This window comes from Manis pentadactyla, chromosome 15 (genome assembly GCF_030020395.1).
Source record: "Manis pentadactyla isolate mManPen7 chromosome 15, mManPen7.hap1, whole genome shotgun sequence".
Lineage (NCBI taxonomy): Eukaryota > Metazoa > Chordata > Mammalia > Pholidota > Manidae > Manis > Manis pentadactyla.
Genome location: NC_080033.1, coordinates 5,250,827 through 5,276,478, shown reverse-complemented (window position 1 = coordinate 5,276,478; position 25,652 = coordinate 5,250,827). Strand labels below are relative to the sequence as shown.

The following is a 25,652-nucleotide window of genomic DNA, read 5'->3' as shown; positions in this document are numbered from 1 at the left end:
AAATTGACTGCCATTCCCCACAAACAGAGAGGCCTCATGGACTTACTGAGTACTTGTCACACTTGAATTCAGTGTCTTGGAGATGTTTCCGAGAATTGTAAGAGCTCAGGATTTGAAGAAACTTAAAACATGTCACCTAGTCCTGTGTTTTAAATCCCTTCTCTGACATCTTCACAAACACACTTAGTAACCAGGAACGTGAGGCCTACCTATAATTTTTATCAGCAATTTGGACATAGAAGTTAATGGCATGATAACCACATTTTCAGAGGACCCAGATCCAGGAGGAGGAGCCAATTTTTTGGATGAAAAAATTAGGATCCAAGAGCAAGCCAAACAAATCGGAATGATGAACCTGATCTAATAAGGCTGCATTTAACAAGGGTAAATATAATCCTTTGGACTAGGATCAAGAAATTCAACTGCTCTAGAGGACAACGAGAGCACTTTTCATTTTCTTATCTATTTAATCATCATCTATTAATTTTTACCTTGCCTCATTCCAAAAAGGACTTGAAATAGCTTAAAAAGAAACGATACAGCAACAGCTCCTCAAGTGTGTCCCCAGATCAGCAGCAGCAGGACCTGAAAACTTATTAGAAATGCAAATTCATGCACCTCACCCAGACCCACTAAGTCAGAAGAACTTGGGGATAGGGGTCCCGCAATCCGTGTTTTAACAAACCTCCTGGAAATTCTGATGCATGATCAAGTTTGAGCTCCACCAGAAAAGAGTTTATGATTTAAGAAAATGGAAACTCTGAAGCATTCAGTAAGTTAAGATGAAGTTGAATCTAGAATCACATAGAGAATGAATGCCACAGAGCCCTGCAGCTTCGGAGAGAGAGAGAGAGTGTGTGTGTATGTGTGTGGGAGTTTGGGTGTGTGTGTGTTTTACAGATTTGGATCCGAGTGTGTGTGTGTCTGTGTGTGTGTGTGTGTGTGTGTGTGTGTGTGTGTGTGTGTGTGTCTGTGTGTTTTACAAATTTGGATCCGAGCTTCCTAATAGCCAATGGAAAGAAAGAAATTTAATTAGTTTATCCATAGAACTGGGCCTGTAAGACCCCATACAACCAATCTTTGTGCTGAGATTTGAGGAGAAATACTTCTGTCTTTATAAAGAATCAAACATCTATTGTAACAAATGATACACTCAAAGGAAGAAACACGGTGGCTTTCTGAATGCCATTTCTTTGGCTGGCTGTCTCTCAACGGAACCAGTGATGGGGCAAGACGGGATTCCTATTGAGTATGAGTTCAAAATGTGTGCTTCAGCATCAGTAGAGGCTAAGCTGCTGTTCCTCCTACTGTTCTCTGTATAATGGTCTGACAACGTTTGGATTCCCATCGTCAGTACTGGGGGTCCTGACAACTTGACGAAGGAAAGAGACGGCAAGAGATCGAAACTCCTTTCCTATGGGCGACCCCTAACCCTCCTTTCACCTGGAGAATGCAATACGGGGGATATTCTCCTCCTCTGCGTGTCTGCTTTGCTAAACTCCTTTGGGCCAATTTTGTCTCAAATTAGAAAATCAGTAAATTATAGCTGGGCTGGTTCTTCTGTCGTCTACTTAGTGGTGTCCTTTAAGAAATCATTTGTGTCTTCTTTGATATACTGAGCACATCCAAAAGCAACGAACAGATCCCAGATCGCTGAGTTGCGGTAACAAGAAGACACAGCAGCCTACCACAGTTCGTCGATAACAGAACGACACCCTACCAGTCAAACACTCAAGCCTGGAAGTCAGGCGAAAAGGGCTTGTGTCACAGTGCAGGAACCTGCTATATGGCCTTGGACTGGTACTTTATTTCCTCTAGGTCTAGCCCTGCTCTTGCACAAGATGAAGACTAAAATGGCCCAGACTTTAATACTTAACATGTAGCATCATCATCACAGCAACACATAAAATGAACACAGCCAGACATTTCTCATGAGATGTTACAAGGCTGACAACCATCACTTAACAGATAACAGGAAATACAGAGGCCAAGGTGAGCTTGCCGTCCTTTAGCTTCTAGACAAGATCTAAGCATCCCGAGTCAGTGTGTTTCCCCAAGACCATCAAGCATCTCTGCCTCTCTGCCTAAGCTTTGATTTGATGCTATTTTAAGCAGAGCCACAGGATAAAGGACCACCAGGTGGTGGCCAGAGTATGAGAGCAGGGGAGGGCTGCAGAGACTCAGCCTGGGTCCCGCTGCTCAACGACGGCAGTACAGGAACTGGAACCCATAAGGCCTGCATCTGTTTCCTTTCTGCACTTTTTCTTAACCTTCTTGCTCCCAAATCTTGAAATTACTGATTTTTAGCAACATTTGATTTCCTTGCATCTGACATTTCATAGTGCATGGGATATACAATAAGCAAGGAGTGTGAAGACCTTGATTCAAATCTCAGCTCCGCCATGTACCTATTATGTTGTCTTTGACAAGTCAGCTTTCTTATCTAAGGCGTCTCAGTATTCACATCTATTGAATGGGAAGAGCAGTAGCTGTACTTCTTGCCTCTCCAGATTATTACAAGGTTGAGGAAGTGTAAACTGTACTCTGTAGTGCAAATGTAAGAAAGCATCAGTTTTCAAAGAGATTGTCCCCACATTTCCCTGCATCTGCTATCACATCCCTCACCTGTCAAGCTTTTCAGGGTCCCTTTCTCAAATCCCTGCCTTCCTTCAGGATGTTGTATCTTGGGAAATACCCTTTATACCTAGGCTTTCAGTAATAATTTAGTATGAGAGGAAAAACAAAGGCCTTATTTACTGAAATCACACCAATCATCAAGAAAAATAAAATTCCCTAGCAGAACATGGTGTCCAGCACTTTCCAGCACTATTTTCTTTTGCACTGATCCACATAAATATTAGGTAATGTCTGAAGATCGCCCACTCTGTAGGTCTGAGTCATCAGGCATAGTCACTACCACCACCCAAAAATTTCTAAATGAACATCAAATTATCCTACAGAATACTGGAAACTGTAATTAAGAAGTTGTATAGCTTGATAAGCCCCTGTTTTTTCCTGTTGTGATGGAAAAAAGAAAAGTGCTAAGCAGTTCCAAGTTTAAGTCCATGGCCTCACCATTCACTGTGTGTGTGGCCTTGGACAAATAACTTAGTATCTCTAAACAGTATTATTGGTTTTGTCTGAAAAAACAAAACAAAACATGAGATCAATGATGTCTGTTCAGTAGGTGATTTAGGGTTATTGGTTTAGTATTTGTTTTGGTTTTGTATCTTTTGGTTTCACGAGGCAGAGACCACACACGTCAGCCAAAGAAAGAGGTTCTCTTATCAAGGTGTGTGTGAAATAACAAAGGAGCTCTTGGAAATGAGAGCTCGGGAGGCGTGCCGGGGCCTGGCCCCACCGGGCACAGAGACTGGACCTTCCCGTTCTCAGTAACTCGGCAATGACATTTGTAAAGTCCACCGCGGTGCAGGCTGTTGGGTTAAGTCCACCGCTCTGAATGTCTTTTCTTTCAATTCCCTCACCTTCTGGCTCTTTCACTTAATGCTTTCTCAGAGCAAAGGTCAGTAGGTCCCTCTAGCTCAATTTTTTATTTTGACATCCTTTCTGATACTAGGCCGTTTTCTTGCTGCATGTTTCCGAATTCATAATTTTGAAAGAACATCCAGTTCTTAGATCAGCTCAATTATTTCATAGTAAGGAGTGGGTCCCTGCTGAGATTATGAATGGCCGCTCCTCCGGTACCGGGCTCGCTGCTGGTGCTGTCAGCTGTCAAAGAGGTAAGTTATAAACATGGGCCCTTGGATGACCCTTTACCAAAGATGGTGGGAAAAGTCCCCACAAAGAGGTCACAGAATGTCTTCTGTTAGCACTTGGGTTCTCGACATGTTTGAATTTGAATCCTAACTTTGACAGGTTCTAAAGACATGACCTTAAGCAACTTACTTAATTTTGCGGAGTCTCAGTTTCCTCATCTGAGAAATGGGTGTAATAGTTCAGGCCTCGTAGGACTATTATTGAGTCTTAAATAACAAAAGCAAAACACTCAGTACAGTTCCTGCCACAAACTGAACCCTCAGTAAACGCCAGCTGTGCCCATCCGTGTCAGGATGAGGTGCGCGGGTCGTGCCATGACACAGGGCAGGGACAACATAAATATACTCCATTAGCAGCTGTTTACCCCCTCTTCCAGCTGAGACAAACAGCACTGACCCATCCCCTGTCCCCTGGGATATACCTGCTTCCTGTTTCCTTCCTGAAGATGGGCGGCTGTCCCCAGGATCCTGACGGGATCGCTGCATGCCTCCCCGAGGAAGGGGATGCTACAGGCTTCTGGGAAGCCAGCCTTAGCCCTTCTCACTGGTGTTGAGTAGCTGCCATCACTGGGCCCACCCCGTGCTGGGTGGAGGGTGACGAGTACCCAGGATGCGGCCTTCTCCAGGGGCTGGCACATTTACAGAACTGTCAAGTCATTGCTCCTGGCCTTTACCCATCAGGGTCTTGGGAAATCATAGGTTTATCACACAAAGACAAACACAGTGAGCTACAATATGCGTGAAATGGTAGGGAGCGTTTGACTTGGGACGTGGAAATTCCTCTCCCTGTTACACCGTGATGCTGCATTTGTTCAGTTGTGTTGGAAAAACGGCTGTGTCACAGAAGCGATGCTTACAGATAGCTGAAGTTTTCCCATTTCAGGCCTGAAACTATTTTTAACCTTTGTGTAATGGGTCTTCCTACGATGTCTCATGCACTCCTGCCTTCTTACGAGAAGATGCCGACGTAAAGGCTAGCATTTGTTGTACGCACACAGGTACCTGGCACCGTGCATAAGTGCGTAACTCTCGTTAATTTTCCAGACAATCCTGTGACCCTAAAAACAAAGGAGGGCCCTTGTAAGTCTACACATACATTTCAGAAGTATGTCCATGACTCTGAGCATCCCTTGGCTGCCTTTTAAAAGAAGTTAGTACTCAATCAGGCAGTACATATTTTTAAGTATTCATGAATATTCCTTTATTCAAGAGATGCTACTTCTGTACCTAGTCTGTTCCTGTGGGCCTGATGTATGCCGGGCACTCTGGGAGCGAGGAAATAGGAGGCATGTGGCTGCCTCCAAGGACGCACACGTTAGAGATACTGCAACTGGGACAACGTGTGATGCTTGCCTGATTAGTGGGCCAGAAAACCTTGAGAGGGTGATGACTCTTACACCCACCTTTCAAGGAGTCATCGTCCTCGTCATTAGTCACTCCCCGGGGATAAGGCTGCTGAGCACAGACCAGAGGATGTAGGCAGAGTTAGACGATTCAGGCTCCAAAGAGTGCACGAGAGGAATGGGCAGGCCGTGCGTGAGAAGTAGCTCAGCCATCTTGCTCGGAGGAGAAGCTGTGGCCAGGGGCTCCTGGACCCTGGGCCGGACCAAGGACTTCGGTTTCTATAACCCGAGTCTTTCTTTAGACGGTGGCTAATGAAAGCAGGAAGTACATGAAAACTACACTTGGTGGAAAAAGTACACACTCCGTGGGATGTGTTTTGTCATTTGACTAGTGAATAATGTGCCGCGCAATTTCCAAGAGTAGCTCTCAAAAAAGTAAGAGCCACTGGGAGCATTGATGGCATTATTAAAATCAAATAGAAGGTTTTCCAAGATGATGACTTTAGTATATTTTAATGATAACTATTTCAAAAGTAATATGTTAATAGAAAATATCTAATTTCTCTTACCAGAGATAACCAAGAATTTTGAAACCAGCCCCCCAGTATTCCCATATCCACGGGTCCACCCCTTTGAGCCCTCTTCGAGTCACCCTCCTCCAGCTGGAAAAAAATGGGGTCTCTTGGATCACAGTCACCACTCTGGGTGCTGTTTATGGCACCCTGGGCTGGGTTAAGTCTGCGTGATGATAGAGGCGTGACACTTGTTTAGAGACTTTTTAGTGGGACTGTTTTCTCTTTCTTGCTTTCTCATAGCCTGGCCGATGGCCATCGTGTCTGGCTGCTTTTCCTGTGTCTCCTTATAACATCTTCCTGGCGTATTTTTCACCCTCTTTTAAGTGCTGGAATGGCTAGTGACCAAGCTAGTCAGTTTGTGTTTTCAAACTAAGAGGAAGCAGGCAGTGAGAGGGGACAAAGGCACTGTCTTTGGAGTTCGTGTAAACTGTGCAACTGCTGTTTGGCCTGCCAGGGGAGCTTTACTTGTCTAGAGAGATTATTGTTCTCCTTTATGGATGGCAACTGGCCAAGTGATTAGGCCCATTTTCCAGAAAGAAAAGACAGTAGAGAGGGATGGGGGAGGAGCAAGGGAGGGAGGGGTCCGGAAGGAGAGAAAAGTCGAGCCAGTGAGTTTTTTGGCATCTTGTTTTGAATTTCTCTCTTTTCACGCTTGTGGTTCACAGTGGTTTAAACTTCCTGGATGTGATGGTGCAACAAGGGAATATCGACAACCCTCCCAAGACTCCCCTGGTGCCGGGGTTCAAGTGCTCCTGGATTGCTGAAGCTCTGGGAGACAGCATGAAAGGATACGAGGTAATATTTTGACTTCTGGCTGAAAGAGTAATATTTATCCAGAATCCATTGAGATTATAAAAGACTATACAACAAATGCTTGAAATAATCTATGATGCATGTTATTGTTTTATTAGCTTTATTAACAATGTTTATAAATGATAGGACTTTCTAAATGTCCCGCACCTCTCTTGTGTACCATCTTGGTTGTTTCCGGCAACCATCTGGTGAAGTAGCCAGAGGAATTCTTTACTCACGTTACATAGCTATTAATAAGAGTATTTAGCCTTGGAGTAACTAAGTGTGCACCCTCCCTCCCCTGGCCCATGCCCATCATTGTCTTATCACATCAGGTTCAAAAATCACTTGCAAAACACAAAAGTTGGGGAGAAATAGCCTCTGTATTTTATGATTCGATTCCTTTACATATATACTTAACGTGATGCATTGAAGTGACCATTTATAACTCATTATTCCAGACATTGGGGACGTACCACTTTGAATGGAGATTTTAAAGCCAGAGGACAGAATTGGCCAATGGGTTGATGACTTCTGGAGTGGCGCAATTGATTCAAAGGGTTATTAAATTACTCTGACTATTTTGTACATGTTCAGAATTTTCCATAATAAAAATTTTTAATTGGTGAAAAGATATATGACCCTTCCTACCATTGTTGTACAAATCGAATAGGATCCAGTCTATAAAAACTGTGGGCAAATCAATTGCACAGAATTGCAGCAGTTCTGAGTGAGAAAAGCCAATAGAAATCAGGTCCAAGAGCTCTTGCTTATAACTAAGTGCTTCCCCAGGGAGCGCTGAGTGGAGCTAGCATTTGAGAATCCACCATAACCAGAAATTGGGCAAGTTATCTTTTTGAACCTCACCACAACCCTACAAGGTTAAGGCTGTTATTACCCGCTCAGAGATGAGGTTCAGGAGGGTTCAGCAAGTAATGAGGTTCAGAAGGTCAGAAAGGAGCTAGTAAGAGTTGGACGTGGATTCAAGTCGCCAGTCTCTTTACTCTTCCTGCAATGCCATGATCTTCATCCCTACTCTCAACCTGCCAATGCTGCCATATTAGATGCCGGGATTAAAACCCTGCAGCGTGCAATGCCAGGGTGCCCTTGGCATTCAATCTAGCCAAGACTAGACTGCTGTCTCAGTCCTCGTGCACCTGAGCTTCAGTATACTCTGGGAATATCTATATGCTCCAAATTCAGTCTGATGAAGGTCTGGAAATCTCATCCCACGCCCTCAGTCTTTTTGTCAGTGGTTTCCAGGTCAAACAGCAGAAAAATGTTAAGAGGAAATAAATGCACTTTTTTTCTTTCCTTTCCTAAGACGTTTACATTTTCTGTCCCCAGGTAAGCAATATAATCAGAGGCAGCACCGTCTCCCTGAAAGAGCTGTGTATCAGAAATACTCTGTGTTCTTCACTCCTCCACGTGGTCCCACAGGACCGCGAGCTCCTCCGTTAATCCTGAGCATGGATAAATAACCCATTATTGCAGAACATTAGAGTGGATTAAGGATGCTGTTGGCCTTGGTTTAGAGGGAGGACTTACTATACTTGATCATATCTATTTTCCCTTATCGAGGTTCTTCTGCTGAGTAGCCTGGGTTGCTTATTGTCAACCCCCTCTTCACCCCATTCCCCGCTAATGACTTTCAGCTGCACAAATAAAATACAAGAGGCCATCTACAGGTTTCCAGTCAGTGTGATTTGGAAGAAAATCAATACAATTTTCCTTCTATAGTTTTTACATAAGACCTTCCATCAGGTCGGAGGTGGGATTCTGTGTGCAGAACCCTAAATAGCTCCCTTGGTTTCATCCATTGCAAGGGGGGCTTGAGGTGTTGCCAGGGGTGCAGCAGTAAAAGAAAAATTTGGGCTCAGTCACCCAGAACTCATTTCTGTTTCTTAAAAGAATCAAATAATGAGGTGAAGTTGGATATGTATTTTTTTAAGTTGCCTCCTCCTGGACTCAGCCTGGGGCTGATGCTGTGGCTTAGCCACTTTTGCCATTTTGATAATGAAATGTTAGAGATGGCGCAAAGCTGAACGAGAGAGCTGGTGCGGCAGCTCCGGAGGCAGTCGGCTCCTCTGTGCTGTCACGCATCTTGGGGTTTTCATGATCCTGTGCAGCAGAGGATGTCAGGGTCAGACCTCAGTTATCCTCTGGTCTTAAATATCCTTTAAGATGATATTCCTGACAGTCATCATTTGGTCTTTAACCTTTCCAGGAATTGGGACACTCACTATGCCAGGAGCACAGCCTCTCCTTCCCATCAGTTCTTTCATTAAATAGCTATTCCTTCTGCTTCATGAAATATAGTGGGTCTGTATTTAGCTTTTGATCAGTAAATTGTGAACTCCATGAGATCAGAAACCAAACTGTTCACTTTAAGAGTAACACTGATTGCTCTCTCCTCCTTTTACATGCAACGGTGCGACATGCACTGCATGCATATTATGTTATTTAGTCTTCATAAAGACCCTTTCCTAATATTATTCCCATTTTAGAGTTGAGGAAACTGAGATATGAACACTGTAACTAATATTTCCAGACTGGGTAGGATCCCCTTTTGTACATCCTTATATAACTCTGTCTTCTTGGCAGCACTTATCTCAGGTGTCATGAATTAATTATTTTTATTTGGAATCAGCCTGCCTAGATTCAAATCCTGGCCCAGCTACTCTTTAGCTACATGACTTGGAGCATGTGCTGTAATCTCTCTTTGCCTCCTTTTAACTGTCTGTGAAATCTATAGTCATCCATTGGTAAACCGGGACTCTTGTGGGATTCATCTCATAGGAGGCTTCTGTTGTTGTTTGTTGAGTAAGGGTAGAGAGAAATGCTAAGCTAAAAGGAAAATAGAACAGGAGAGTCAATTGTAAAAATATACATAAACTAAAACACACATACAGGAAAGCCATTAATTTATGGAGAACTCACTATGACCACAGCAATTTGAAGATTGCATTTGAAAGTCGTAGCACATGCAATTAACTTCAAATAGCAGAACGGTTCAATTTAACTGGCACTCGGCAGCTCATACAAGCTATTGGTAACAGTTCTTGGGTTTGTATTTCCCTTTAATAGTGATCTGTTAGGAAAATACTTAGCAGACCATCATAACCACTTTAAAGGGAAGACTGTTCTTTCTTTTTGCATGGTGTCTGGCTATCTAAAATACTGATAAAAAATATTCAGCCATGCTTTCAGAGGGGTTCTGTAAGGATTACATGAGTCTGAACATGTGACACCCTTAGACAATGCCTACCATGTAATATGTATCCAAGACGTTAAAATGTTCACTGTTGTTGCTCACACCTGGTGGCATGCTCCTATTTTTGCCCTAACCTGGTTACTCTGGTTCAGTCTCCTGCCCTTAGGTTTACATGGCTCTTCCGATGCACCATGTGTCACGTCCCCTGCAATTAGTAGTAACCCAGTGCTAACCTTTGATGTAAATAATACAGTGAGTGAGCCTGGCAGGGAAGCTCCAAGGGTGGCGGGGGACAGAGGAGAGTAGGTGACTCCTGGCCTTGCCCATGCATGTTGTCTGTTTATGCTCAAGAAGAGGGTAGAGAACCTGGCCTCCATGGCCCCTGAGAAGTTTTCCTAGATGGGCTTCAGCATACCCACCCATGCCTTACAGTTCAGGGCAGGTAAAGGTGTGCATATTTGAGGGTTTCAATGTTTTGTTTTGTTTTTTCTGGGATGGAATCTATACATTTCATCAGATTCTTAAGAGTATTTGAGAAATTCCTCTAAACAGATTAAGAAACCTCCACTGACCTTGTGCTTCCCATGCCCAGATTGGGGACCGTGTCATGGCATTCATCAATTACGATGCCTGGGAAGAGGTGGTCTGCACGCCAGTGGAATTTGTCTACAAGATCCCAGATGTCATGAGCTTCTCTGAGGCTGCTGCATTCCCCATGAACTTGGTCACAGCCTACATGATGCTCTTCGAAGTCGCCAGCCTCCGGGAGGGGACGTGCATGCTCGTGCACTCGGCTGGCGGCAGTGTGGTAAGTTGGTGGTGCCTGTGCGTGTGAGTCGTCTTCCTGGAAGTCGTAGCAGTGAGAGTGGAGCAGCAGCTGCCGATGAGATTCCTGGGTGGCATGTCCGTCAGTACGGATGAGCTGTACTGCTCTGGTGAAGGCCACGTGGATGGCGGGGCTCCTATAGGTGACTGTATTGGAGGCAGGGTGAGCCTAGCGCTGGTTTCTCCGGAGTTTGGGAAGGACTCCAAGATGGCACGTGGGGGCTCAGTGGGTGTCACAGGTGGTTTCTACGGAGAAGGGCTCTAAGTCCTGGTGCTCCGATGAACTGTCATGCCAGTCATTGTGAGACACCTCATCACTCATGTACTGTAAATATTACCTGAAATACCAAAATGGCGGATGATCTACTTTTTCAATAAATTGCCGTGGATTTGAGTTAGTTCCCATATTACTGACATCATTATTCATGTGTTCTGTTATATTTTCTTGAGTGGGAGAGAGGTGACTGTAGACTGTACAAGCACACTAGGAATTACACATAAACCCAAGTACCCCGACGAGAGTGAGTGCAGAGGGGAATGTCACCTGTCACATGTGTCTTTGACTAGGGGAAAAATAATGGAAATAAAAATCACCTCTGTGCAGTTCAGGGATGGCAGAAATTTCTTCCATGGTTTGGATGTACGTCAGTGCCAGTTATTCAGCACATGTTGTATGCCTGCCAGAGGCAAGCACTGAGTTCTCATCATGGTCTATTGGCATTGGAGAAGAATCCTAGTCTTTCTGAGAGTGAGAGGGATTATTCGTTAATTCATCAAGCATTTATTGAGTACATACTATGGGCACAAAGATTAAAAAGAGAATGTCCTGATAACACCATCTAGTAGGGTTTGAGAGCTTCTCGGTGTTGGTGATTCTGTGGTTTGATGAACTCAGAGATGAATTCTTCTGGCTGGGTCTATCTTGAAGATGTTTTCACTGGATGTGTTGTTAACATTGATTTTTTCAATCTTGAATTTCTATAACTATCGAACCACTGCTTGGTATAAAGCACATCGCTGTCTTGGCTTTCCAAGGAGACCAGCTCACACACAGAAACATGAAGGCAAAAAGACATGCAAGCTTTAGAAATTCTTTGAGAGGAATATCTTCAATCATGTTAGCAAAGTCGCTATTGTCTTTTGACCATGAGTAAAGATAAAATAAAAGCTAAATATCCCTCTGCAAAGAAATAGATTTCAGTGCCAGTGAATCTACAAACAGCAAGCAAGCCATTTGAATTGCTGGTATTTATGATCTGAGCGTGCTCAGCGTACAAGTATTAGAGACTTGTTTTCATATTTTCAAAATCAGTTCCAGTTTTGACAGTGGTGTTGAACTTAGTTCTCTGAGACTCAGTGTTTAAACATTGGCACTGATGATGTTTCCTTTAATATTTTTATTTTTTCATCAGAGTTACTTCCTGGAACAAAGAGGCATGTACCAAGGGCATGTGTCTCACAAAAGAGAACAAAAAATCTTGGGGAATAACATTGTTACCAGGCCTTATCTGGGGTTACAGATGCTACAACAGTAAGAACTAAAATGTGAAACAGATGAAGAACTGGGGAAAGAGCCAATGAGGGAAGCATGGGCTATGATGTCCTAAAGCTTTGCTGAGGACCCTTGCTTCCTTGCAGTGGGTGCAAGGAAAGCAAGAAGATCAGCCCTAACCTAGTGTTCACTGGATGGAAACAAACCAGTCACTGGGGACACTAACTAGTACTGGGTTCTGAGACTGGGGAAATGTTTCTCTCTGTGGTTTCTCATAAGAAATGTGTGCTGACATGCAATGAACGCCCTCAACAAAACTGTTACAGTAAATGCAACTATTTCTTTGATGCTTTTTTTCACTGTGTGCCCCTAAGGAAGTCTGATAGCACCAAAGTAAAGCAACATTTCATGAAAGCAAATATCCTGGGGCCAGAAGGATGTGGTCTGGCTTACTCTGTGGATGGTTGAAAGGTGTGGTTGGGCCACCCATCTTTCAGGTGAGTGGGTCTCCATAAATAGCACAGGCAGTGTGCAGCATTGAGTTCAATGTTACCGACAGGAAAGACTTCTGGCAAAGTGCACAGCCACGTATGTAAACACTCAACTAACCCAGGCAGAGGTGACACTGTCTCACAAAAACCAAGGAACCCTAAGGAGAGCCCAGAGCATTCCATTACACTGCCCCACTGTGGAAAGACCAATGAGTCACCCCCACAGAACTAGATTCCCCCCAGTAAGACCAGCCAGTACTCTCACAGTGGGGGAACCTCCCTGGAGAATACTTTTTTGTGTACTACCTGTGCTATCCTGGAGAGGAATGGAGAGAGAATTCCTGTCACTGCTCGGCAAACCTGGTTAAGTGCAGCCCCTAGCTGTGTGGTTGCTGGGGCGGGCAGGACGACAGCCTCCCGGAGGGCCCCATCCTAATCCCTGGCAGCCGTGAGTGTGTCACCTTACATGGCACAAGGACCTTGAGACGGAGCGACTATCCCGGATTATCCAGGTGCGCCCAGGGTAATCAGAGGGGTCCTTAAAGACGGAAGAGGGAGGCCGAGGAGTCAGAAACATTTAAGGATGTAGCACTGCTGGCTTTCAGAGAGGAGGTGGGGACCATGAGCCAAGGCATGGGGCAGCCTCTGGGTACTGGAAGAGACAAGGAAATGGATTCTCCCCTGGAGCTTCCAGAAGGAACAGCCCTGCTAACTAACACTTAGATTTTATCCTGGAGAAACCCATTTTGGACTTCTGAGCATGAGAACTGTGATGTAAGAAATCTGCACAGGGTTTTGTTGTTTTTAGCCAGTAGGTCTGTGGTAACTTGTTGCAACAGCAACAGGAAGTAAGTGCACCACTTTCCCTAGGCTGCCCCCTCTCCCTGCGCCGAGAACCCGCAGAGGCCCGAAGGAAACGCAGCTCGCAAGTAGCAGAACTAGGACTCATACCCTCATCTGGCTGATGCCAAAACCTGTTCTTTCCACTTGACCACCCAGGGTGTTGAACCCCAATCATTCATTCATTGAACAAATATTTGCTCAACCTCTACCCTGTGCAAACTATAGACATTTTCGAGTCAAAAGACTGGGCCACATACATGTTCCCTGAGTCGATATTGATGAGACGACAAGATTAAACCTAATTCACACAGAACCCAAGAATGGACTAACAGTTACCAAAGGGAAAGGGACTGGGGAAGATGGGTGGGAAGGGAGGGATAAGGGCGGGGACAAAGAAAAGGGGCCTTACGATTAGCATGTGTAATGTGGGGGGGCACGGGGAGGGCTGTGCAACACAGAGAAGACAAGTAGTGACTCTACAGCATCTTATCACGCAGATGGACAGTGACTGTGAAGGGGTATGTGGGGGGGACTTGGTGAAGGGGGGAGCCTAGTAAACATAATGTTCTTCATGTAATTGTAGATTAATGATACCAAAATAAGAAAAATAAAAAAGATTAAACCTAATTCAGATAAAATTTCCTAAACTGATTTAATATAAATGTGCAGTTCTGACGGCACCAAGACCTCTGTCTGGTTTTCATCAAAGGCCAGGATGGGCAATTTTCAGACAGACCAAACCAGTAATTTTGAAGGAAACTTTAACACAGAACAGAAGACCCCCTTATCCTCAGGGAAAACATTCCAAGCCCCCCAGTGGATACCTGAAACCATGAATAGTAGTGAACCCTATATACACTATGTTCTTTTTCCTATCCACACATACCTGTGATAAAGCTTAATTCATAGAACAGGTGCAGTAGGAGATTGGCAACAACAACTAATAGTAAAATAGAGCAACTGTTACAATAAACTATGATAAAAGTTCTGCGACTGTGCTGTCTCTCGCTCTCTCTAAGTACCTTGTTGTCCTCTAGGCACCCCTCCTCTTCCTGTGATGATAGGAGGTGATTAAATGCCTGTGTGATGAGGGCAATGCTGTGGGCGCAGCAACACAGTTAGGCTTCTGATGATATGGGGGGAGGATCGTCTGCTTCTGCACCTCAGTTGACTGTGGGTAACTACAGCCCCCCGGATGAGGGGGCACCACTAAATAGGGAAATGATTCGGTCCAGAGCAGGCTGCTTTCTCAGTGGGCTTGCCCAAGGGTCTACACTGCTCTGTCGCCTCTGAGGACACTGTTTCCCTTTGACAATAGCACAACCAGATGGTCTCAGAAGGTCATGCCTCTAGCAAGTCTTTAGGACCAGGCTGGAAATGGGCTGACACTCTCTTAAAGGAGAAGCCACAACATAAGTAACCAAGTGGGGCTCATGCCAGGAGCTTCATGAGGAGGGTCTTGCTGCCAGTCGCACTTAACAAGCTACTCTGAGCATCTGGATTGGGGATGTGCTCAATTTCTGACGAGTGACGTTCCTGACTGTATGTGGTTACTTGGATCTGTGCCTGACACAGGACGCTTTCCGTTTTTCAGAGTCCTTGCATGTTTTTCGTCATCTCTTCTGAACAGTGAGGGGAGCAGCCTGAGATGGGCCACGGATCTCGGGAAGGAAAGCGGAACTTAACCTTCAGAGAGGGTTCAAAGGCTGCTACTCAGTCACTGGATTCTGTTCACGGTGGGTGGGGCACTTCCCTGGGTCACTCAGATCACTCTGAAGGCAAAGCCACAGGAGGGAAGGCCAGAAGCAACAAAGGGGGCAGCCTGAGGCTGCCCTCCTCATCTGTGGGCCCGCGGTCCCCCCCGAACGGCTAAGCACACATCATTTTGACAGGAAGCTCAGAGCCTCGGGTGAGCAGGAACCCTCAGCGTGAGTCATTCAAGTTCAGCAGAAAAGAGACAACTGTCTGCAAATCACTATGGGAGAATATTTTGCTAAGAATCAAACTATGGTTGATCATGAAAGTCACCAACATCTACCCAGCTGTTCAAGAAGCCTGGTTAGCCCTTTTCCAACATGCTACACGTTTCCATATCCAGTGACCCGTTCCTTTATTCATTCACCAACACATATGTAGTGAGGGCCTACTTGGTTCAAGGTACTGAATCAGGCACTAGTGATGCAACAGAGAAAAAGACAGATTTTCTTCATTCAGTGAGAAGCCCTGTAAGTCAAAGGTGGTCATATGAATCGAATAATCACGTGGATCACTTTGCCAAGTGCTGTGAAAGGGAGACACAAGCCAACGTGTGTGCATATGATAGGGAACTGACCTGAGATAGAGGTGGGGACAAAATCAGGGAAGGCTTCACTGTGGAAGTGGCATTTGCACTCCCATCTCAGGATGAACAGTAGGCAAACTGCACAAGAGTGGAAGTGGAGGCGCTGGTGGGCATTCATATGAAGTAGAGGTGGGGAGCGGGGTAGGCAGGCCTGCATATAAAGAATTCCAGCCAGTAGACACCTCTTATATGCTGGTCTCGCTCTATCACTGCTCTCATATTTCTCTCCCTGTCTCCTCTACTGCTGCTTTTCTTATGGCCCTGGGGTCTCTCACTCAGATTACAGCAGCCAATTAACTGGCATCCTGTGCGGCATCCTGTCTCTTCAGTCCGCTCTTATTTGCAGCCAGACTGATTTCCCTACATACCAATCTGCTCTGTTTCTCCCTTGCTTATAATCGACAGACTCCCTTGTTGTTGTCAGGATAGAGTTCAGTCTCCCTAACTCCTTGGTATGAATGACCCTCATCTCTCTCTCTCTCTCTCTGTCTCTGTCTCTCTCTCTCTCTCTCTGTCTCTCTCTGTGGCCACTTCTCTCTGTTCCTCTTATGTCAGCGATACAGAAGGACTTGCAGCTTCCATAGGTGTGCGGCCAACATGGCTGCCCGTCGGGCTCTGTATAATCCTTCTGTAGACAGAGTTGTTGCTAGTGAGCAGCTATGTTTTTAAGCCCCTGAACCTAGCTGGGGCCCACACACCCGAGCTTGAGCCCGTGGGGTGGGTCAGAGGCTGTGTGAAGCACGTTGCTTCCAAGGCAGCCCCTCCTTGTGAGGTCCCCCACGCTCTCTCTCTCCCCAGTTTCCTGGCAGATGCAGGCTTGACCTGGGAGCACACGTTAGAGAAGGCAGAGCTCCCACCCACCCAGGACCTTCAAAAATGCATTTTTCATGCTCTGGCCTGCACCTGCCCCACTGCCATTTAGACTTTTATGAGAGCAAGGGGGAAAAAAGGCCCTTCTACTAGTAAGATCCCAGGGACTGCCTGGTACAGCAGCCGGCGGGCCCTTTACTCCACTCGCAGGGCATCTGGCTTTCTGCGCCTGCAGGCTGTACCCACCTTCTCCCTCTGCTCTCCTAGGGCAACGCCGAATGCACAGGCCCTGGAGTCAGACAGTCTATGTTCAAAGTGCACCTCCTCAGGCAAGCTACTCAACTTCTCAGTTTCCTCACTCAAACAACGAGAATGGTACCAACACATTTATTCGTCAGAGGGTTTCTATGCAATGTTAAGTGAGCTATTTCTTCGGAGGCACTAACCATAGGACCAGACCTAAAGGAAGCATTCACTGTATCATTCTTGATTTTAATGGTTGATGTGCCCTCCCTGCCCTCCCCGCCACACACGAGCCCCTCCATCGAAGCAGCTGGTCTTACTCTTTCTGTGCCTTTTCTTTGCTACATAATAAATGCAGTAAACAAAGCTGAATCAAAAAGCTGTTGCAAGCCATTTTTCCATGTTTTAGAAAGTTATTTGCTGAGCTAAGGAGCAACTGTCATTGAGTTAATCCCAGAAAAGAAAGGTCATTCCTAGTGGTCTTATAAATGTCAGTGTATCGAGCGGTCCTCCGCGCTCTCGCTCACGCCAGCCAGCACTCTGAGTGATTGTCCCAGAGTTTCTGTCTGTGTCCGGTGAGGGTTGTTAGATGCGGCCCCCCTACCACGGGCCACCCACCGCCCCCTGCATCATTCCGAGGTTCAGCTACGCTCAGTCTGTATCTCGGAAAGCATTATTCCTTTGGCTCTCCGTACAGCCCCCCTCTCCGCACTGGAGAGCGTATGATGGCAAAGGGCTCAGTCATGAACTCTGGAGTCAGACTCTCTGGGCTGAACCCCAGCCCCACCTTCCCAGCCACTCTAAGACTCAGTTTCCTCACCTGTAAAGCGGGGTGGGAGCAGGGCTGGCTTAGGTGGCGTTTGTGAACTCGAAGCAGTGTCTGGCACACGGTGAACCCAGTGAAGTTTGGCTACTGCAGTTTCCCAGGTTAAGAGGGTCAGTGTTGTTTCCCAGGCTGCAGTATGAATTAACAGGAGGGATCAAATTTGAACCCACATATCCACAGCCAGGAACTCCCAGTCCAGTGCTCTTGGCACCACAACACAGCAGTGCCCCCAGAAACATCTGCGTCTCCCCCCATTTCTTCTGCCTGCCCCTCTCCTGGACTCACAGATAAGGGAGATTTCACTGCAGCAAGACCTCCCGGTCCCCAGGGGCCTGCAATGATATGAAGCAGAACCTCTGAAAATGTATAGAGAGTGAAGTGGCTCTGTCCTACCTTCATGAATAATTGAAGGGATGTGGACCCACTGCGTGTCAGCATCAGCAGGGAGGGCCGTGGCCCGGGGCTCATGGACAGCTGAGCACCTTCATTCTCCATGGGATGACCCTGAGAAACAGGCCCTCACCTTCCTAAATGTCAAAGATGCTTCAGAGGCAGGGAGCAAGGCCCACACCCCTGCTTCTGACAACCTCTGGCGCTGGCCGCCAGTGCCCGGACTCCTCACGAGTGGGCCAGATGGCTTAGGGGAGGAAAAATATACATCGGGAAACACTTCTTCCAAGCTATGTCTATGTCTGTAAAAGCTTCATTTGATCTTTCTTCTAGTTGCTTTTTACTTCTTTACAGTAAATCATGACTGGGTCAGAGCAACTCTATCATAAAATCATAAAGGTTAACTCTAGACCCTGAGACAGGATTCGTTTATTCAGTATTAGATTAATAAATATGTCAGTTCATGAGGAAATAGGAGGATTGAGTCCAGTAGTTTCCGTGTACTTTCTAAGAGGTAAATACTATCACATCCCCATTTTAATAGAGGAAACTGAGATACAGAGATGTTAAGTAACTTGCTCCAGGTCACACAGCGATAAAGAGGAAGATCTTGGTGTGTGAATTGGGTCTCTGAAGCAGAGCCCCTGTTTTTTAAGTATGGGATGTGCTGACAAGTGGGCAGTGCAGAAACGGGGCCCTGCTTCTGCTTAGAGTGAGCCGGGCTGGATCCCACTGCAGACTGAGCCAGGATGGATCCCACTGCGGACTGAGCCGGGATGGATCCCACTGCGGACTGAGCCAGGATGGATCCCACTGCAGACTGAGCCGGGAAGGATCCCACTGCGGACTGAGCCAGGATGGATCCCACTGCGGACTGAGCCGGGCTGGATCCCACTGCAGACTGAGCCGGGAAGGATCCCACCCCGTGGTTTTGTTGGTGAGCTTTCTTCCCCAGGAACTGAGGACAACCTGGGGTCGCCCAGGAGCTAAGGGGTCCTCGGGAGGAGGGGAGGGTCTTCCTCTGACACAGCCAGCTCCTCAAGGCGTCAGGCAGTTCAGCGCAGAAGCTGCCCCTGGTGTTGCCTGGCTGGCTGAAATTCAGCCCCAGGCTACCACGAAGGCAGGATGGGGTGATCTCCTCGTCCCTGGGTCCTGTGCATGAGCCCAGTTCCCGGCACATCGCCGTTACTTGAAATATATTTGTAGAGGGAAGAAAGGAAGAAAAGGAAAGGAGAAGGAAATGGGCCAGAAAGGCAGCATTTGAGTTACAGAGACAGTGTGGAACCTAAGGGCCCAGGTTAGAGTGGAGCTGTCTTTCATCCCAGTGTCTCTGGTTTCCCAGTGAGACCTCAGACAGGTACTGTGACTTCCTTGGACCTTGTTTCTTCATCTATAAAGTGGGTATAATACTTACTTCACAGGTTTTTATGGTGTTTTAAAGGAGGATTATGTAATACGCTTAGCCTGCTTTCTGGCACATGGAAAATTCAAACGTCAGCTGCCACTATTACTATTGTTGTTACCATCACATTATTATCGTTGTCTGATTGGGAAATATTACTCACTTATAGCCAGAAGCAAGAGAGCAGCAAATAGGACAGTGAACTGACAGCGGGTGGTTGAACCTGGAGCAAGGGGCTCTCTCCCCGACAGCGGCTGCTCAGTGTTCTCAGGTCCTCGTTGTCATACACGCCCCTTCCCAAACAGCATTTTCCCTAAATACATAAGATGTAATTAGACTTTAAGGAAAATTTAGCTCCATTGTTCCAGCCCTTGGACACATGCCAAGAACTCCACACACAGGGACCAGTCCTTACTGAGTTTATATGACCCTGGGGACCCATCCACTTCCCCAGGGACGCACCTGAAAGACCACAGTTGCTTTTCAGGATATTATTGCCCTTATTAAGATGAAAAATCAGTTCAGCCGGAGAAGAGTGAGATGCATAGGAGGAGGCAGCCGCGTCTGTTGTCACGTACACCAAGCTGTGAGCCACGGCCCTGGGACCCCGGCTCCCAGGCTGGCCACTGGCACTCATTGTGTCCAGCCTGCAGCTAGCTCCAGGATGAGTGATGGCCATCATTCACCCCAGTTCCCAATGTGCCTGGGCTCCTCAGCTGTGTGACAGCACATGAGATGAGCCACGAACCCCCCCTTTCCCTCAAACAGCCGGGGTCTTCTCCCACCCTGCCCCCGTCCTTCCTTGCCCCACCCCAACAAACAGTCGAAACACCCACCTGTCTCTGTCTCCCATCTCTCTCTGCCTAGCTCTCCTGTCTCTCTGTTTCTCTCTTCTCTTCTTCTTTCTCCCTCCTCTTTCTTTTCTCTTTTTTTCCTTTCTTTCTCATCTTCCTTTCTTTCCTACATTTCTTTTTCTCATTTTCTCCTTCCTTCTCTCTCTCTTTCCCCTCCCTCCCCATCTGTCTGTTTTTCTTCCTTTCAGCATCTGCAGGAGTTCCCCCATGCATGGGGGATGCATTCCAAGACCCACAGCAGATGCCTGAGACCACACTATATACTATGTACTGAACCCCATACACACTATGTTTTTTCCTATATATACATATATCTATGACAATGTTTAATTTATAAATCAGGTACAGTAAGAGAATGAACAATAAGTAGAAATAAAACAGTGACTATAAAAACATACTGTAGTAAAAGTTATGTGAATGTGGTTTCTGTCCCTGTTTCTCACTTATGGTACTGTACTTACCCTTCTTCTTGTGATGACGTGAGATGAAAAAATGCCTACATGATGAGATGAAGTGAGGGAATGATGGAGGCGTTGTGTCACAGAGTTTTAGGCTACTCTTGACCTTCTGATGACGCATCAGAAAGAGGACCATCGGCTCTCGGACCATGGTTGTCCACAGGGAACTGAAACTGCAGAAAGAGAAACCATAGCTCAGGGGGAACTGTGGTATCCAGTACGAACCCTGGGCATCCCCGTGTGAGTCTGGGTTTTCCACAGTGGCACACGCAGGCCTGATCCCACCCTGCTGAACGAAGCCTGCAGCCTCGTGGGAATGATCCCCGTTTCCAGAGGTGCAGGAATCACCAGCAGCAGCGGTGGCAGGTGCTCCACGGAGGAAGGGAGGGTGCTGGGCCTGTAGAACATGGGACCTGAGTACCTGTCTAGTGGGTCAGAGAGGACTGTGCTTAGGAAGGGGACTTAGAACTGGTATCTAAGGATGAGGATTGGATGGGGAGTTGAAAAGAGAAATTTCCAAGAATGGGCAACAATGTGTAATCTGGACACATTGACGGAACTGCCCAAAGTACAGCAAGAGAGAAGAACAGAGAAACAAGGAATAGTGAGTGACTGGCAGGTCAGTGACACAGAGCAGCCCCAGGGACAGTTTTATCCTTCTCTGTATCCCAAGAGCCATGTGGAGCCATCAGAAGGGTTTGAGCAGAGGTTTAACTCATGGCTGACCTGTTTAAAAGGTCCCGCATTGCTGGAGGAGGAAGAGACTGGAGTGGCCCGTGAAGAAGCAGGGAGACTTAGAGGCGGCTGGGTTCCAGAGCATCTCCTCTCATCAGAGCAGGTTAGAGGAAGAGCTGTATGCAGAGCCGCAGGCACCTGGACTCCATCCTTCATTCTGATAGCCTCACGGAATAACCCTAGACAAGCCCCTCTCCATCCTCGTGCCTCAGGCAGATGCAGTATTTCTTCTATAAGACAAGGTAGACCAGATGTTTCTTCTGTAGAATGGAATAGACCCAATACTTCTTCAGGAGAATGAGGTAGCCCCATGTTGATGGTCCTGGGCTTCCTTTGATGCTCCCAGTCTTTCCCTCCTACTTGAAGACTTCCTTACTTACCACTCCCCTCACCAGCACTGCTCTCAAACCTCTGCCTCCACCATGATCCCCCTGTTTAAATTTGTAGAGTCAGATAAAGAGTTAACAACAGCTGATCAGGATTCAGGGTCTGGAGTAGACTTCCCGAAATCGAATCCTGGTTTCTATGACTGAGGACTTAGCTGTGCTTTCGTTTCTGCATGTATAATACAGTTACTATGTTCACCTCACAGTAATGGGAGGCTTGGATGAATCTATGTGGGTAAAACATTTAAATAATGCCTGAATAAAAACTGTTCCCTGGTGAACCTGTGATGGATGCTGTGGTGTGCCATCCAGAAGACCCTTCAGGACGGAGGTGCTCTTTCCCTAGCTGGCAGGTGTATTGGCTTCTGAAGACTCAGGATTGGAGCCCTTTCCAGTGAGCCCTCAGGCCAAGGTTTCTGCCCCTTGCTGGGCAGCCCATGTCTAATCCCCAATGGATGCAGAGCTACAGAAGCCTAGTGCCCATGCTTCAGCAGGGACAGCTCTGGAGGGCTAGCGCAGGTTTGCAGCTCCTCGTGGCACTGGCTAGAGCATCTGTTGCAACTGCACCACAGCTCAACTTTTCTCTCGGGGCAATCCTGCTCCCTTCACTCCTTTGCAGCCGCTGTTCCCGAGTGTATCCTCCACTGCACGTCTGGCACACAGATCTCCAGGGTCCTCTCTCAGGCACCTTGGCCTGCGGCAATCATTGTGATGACCTTCGTGGTTATCGGGCATCATATCTGTAGCCCGTGCAAAATTGATGCCTACCTGGTGCATTGGTCAAAGCTCCCCAATGATGACCTTCATTTAGACCTCGCTTCCCATCCCTAGGCTCACTTAGTTCAGGAAGCTTATCTTCTCTTTTCTGAGAATCCCCCCTGCTGTCTCGAGCTCTGCTGAGGGCCCAGAACAGCTATTAAATGCTGATGGGTTGAGTAAGTGGGTGGGCAGGGGGCTGGTGAATACTTGTTTCCTCCTGAATTCTTTGGGCTCCTCTCAGTGTTAAGAAACCGAGGATCTAGGCCAGCCAAAACATCAGAGTAACTTTGCAACATGGCCCTGAGCTGGGCAAACTGGACCCTGGGCTTTAGCCCCTTTGGTGGGAGTTGCTGGCAGCATCAAGGAGAGAGAAGTGAAGTTATCCTGGGCTCAGCTTAAAGAAGAGAAGCTCAAGTAAAAGATTCGAGGTGTGTTTCTCTCTATTTGGGCGACTTACCTAACCTTTCAGGCCTATGGTGTCCTCATCTCCACACTGAGGATTGAAGTATTGAGGTGAAGTTTCAGTGAGTTAATTCAAACAGAGCAGTTCCCTCTTTGGGGTCCCCGGACCCTCAGCACCACCTGGGAACCCGTTAGAAGTTCTTGGGCCCTACCCCAGACCTACTATAGAATCAGAAACTGGTGGAGAGCCAACAATCTGTATTTACCAAGCCCACTGGACCTTATTTAAGTCACTGATAAGCCCATAAGTTGTTAATGACACAGATGAGGAAACTTGAGACTTGAAGGTATTAATAAATATACCCCCAAAACATCTAGTTAGTAAAAGAAAACACACAAGCCCCCTGGGTGACTCCAGTGCACGCTTGAGTTTGAGAACCAGTGATACAGAAACTTAGGACAGATGCTGACGAGGAATTAGACATCACTGTCATTGTGTGACAGTGTTTTGTGATGGGTAATGCATGCTAAATATACAGGTAAGGAATAAATTAATGTTCGTTTCCTCATTACTCATTATGACCCTGCATTAGTACAGGCTGATTCTTGGTTAGTATGGCATCGAAGTTTAGAGTCTTTGACGTCAGATCAACCCATACTGGCCTCCCAGATTCAACAGCTTATTGGATCTTAACCAAACTGCTCAATCTCTCCAAGCCCCAGGGTCCTTGTGTGTGAGACTGACATAGCAGTGCCGCCCCTTACAGCTGTTGTGCGGTTAAGGAGATGACAGACAGAACCCTTAGCACAATGCTTGCGCCAAGTGAGCACGCAGTAAATGGCGCCTGTGACTGCTCGAGTCATGCCCTACCTCGGAGATAACAGTAATGGAAAAATGACCTTGTTCACGTCTTAGTGTTTGCTAATAAAAGCTGATGTGTAACCCAGCTTATTGGGTGGGGAGGAGGGTGAGCAGGGAAGGCCTTGTGAAATGGCACCCATTGTGTCCCACTGGAATGAATGGCTATTTCAGAATCTCTCAGTGCCAAACCTGTGAATTCTTCCACTTCTGAGCTTTTCCGATGCCTGGCCTCTCGGGCTGCTTGCCCAGCAGGCTGAAGGGCTGACTGCTCGCTGGAGCATGGACGTATTAGTTAGAGAGTGCCAGGAACACATTTTTGTGTAAAATGACAAGAAAAACAACCCACAGGAGTAGCTGGACACTAAGGACGTTATTTATCCTCCTCGGTTTCATTTATTATTTTGGGTGCATAAAATCTGCTTGGCATTCATGTCTGTGTTCCTTGGCCGGGGCAGGATTTTCGCTTGGCACGCTAGGAGCACATATACACCCAGGTTGCTTCCTCCCGTGTAGGGGGCAGTGGTTAGGGCTCTGGCCGGGCAGACAAAGGCTCAAATTCTGGCCCTACTATTTACTGATCGTATAACCTGAAGCACATTTCTTAACATTCTCGAGTCTCTTTTGTAAAATGAGGAAACTATTTTAACGTGTATCACGTAGTCAGTACAGGGTGTAGCATGTAAATCCTACTTAGCTGTTTTTAATTGTACTATTGGAAATGACGTTTTAGACGATCCCGCATGGATTTAAGGGAGCGGACACTCAGATTAAATATTTACGTTTGCAGCTGCACTGTTTTGATTTCCCCTCCATTTTCAGGTTCAACTGGAGTTACAGTAACTCCATTCTCAAACCTGAGGCCAACTACACAGATGAAAAAGTTAGCCCTTAAACCAAATGCACTGTATACAACTGTACATTTTTTGTGAGCATTTCTAAGTGATCGTATGTAACTGGCGTCAGGCAGGAGCACCCGTTTGTACTCCCTCCTCGCTGACCTGTTACACGTGACAGATCGTCACAGCCACGGACGGTGTGGTCTTGGAGCAGCAGAGGGGTAAACTACTCCTGCCGTTCGCTCCCATAGATGTCCAGGCCTGTGCCAGGGGTTCAGACTGTGTCAGGGGCAGAGGAATGCTGGTGCATCAGAGAGCTGGCAGGAAGTGGCATCAAGCTGCCGCTGTGTCTCCTGGATGTCCTTTGCAAGCAGGGACACCATGGTTCTGGCAGGGAGAGGAAGGCAGAGGGCTTCCTGGGATCAGAAGAGGCCAGAGGCTGCTTCCTCTGGAAATCAATCCTGAACTCAGTGTGGGGTTGTGATGTGATGTCAAAGAGGAGTTTCAACTAACGTAAGGACAGGTTCAGACTCTGTTTTCGCGGAGGGGCATAGTGACATCCAAGATGGTATGAAATCTGGGAAGCTACCAACAGCTCCAGGAGCAGGCTTGTTGCTCTTTCCCAAGGGGAAACTGAAGCTTCCTGGGATTAAATGCACCTGTGGTCCAGCTGAAATCGAGCCGTATGTGGGTGCCCACTCGGCTTGGCCCTGAGGAGACAAAGATGGCCAAGGACACAGTCCGTGCGATGGGAGGACGCCTAGTTCTCAGTAGGAGTCAGATAAATAACTGACTTATCACTAAGAATATGTGAAGCAGAGGGTGAAGTCTACACTATTAGAAGCAATGAAAATAATTTGGGGGAAAGAATGATGAATTCTTTATGGGGAGCGATAGTCTGTCAGCAGAATTCTTATGGATAAGCAAGAGTTTTCTAGGTTGCCAAGAAGAACGCGCAGCAGCCCAAGGAGAGCATGGGGCTGCGGGGATGGGTTAG

At 46.8% G+C, this 25,652-nt stretch overlaps 1 protein-coding gene and 1 non-coding gene across 2 annotated transcripts in view; one reads left to right on the top strand and one right to left on the bottom strand.

The window, feature by feature from the left end:
* Positions 1–25,652, top strand: part of LOC130681110 (synaptic vesicle membrane protein VAT-1 homolog-like) — a 100,989-nt gene that overhangs the window by 39,463 nt on the left and 35,874 nt on the right. The window contains 2 exon segments of the mRNA XM_057493305.1: positions 6,360–6,489; positions 10,293–10,508. Of these exon segments, the coding sequence (XP_057349288.1) occupies positions 6,360–6,489; positions 10,293–10,508 (346 nt within the window).
* Positions 9,553–9,690, bottom strand: LOC130681180 (small nucleolar RNA SNORA15). The gene has a single exon (XR_008994235.1). It is a non-coding gene; the product is annotated as a small nucleolar RNA SNORA15 (small nucleolar RNA).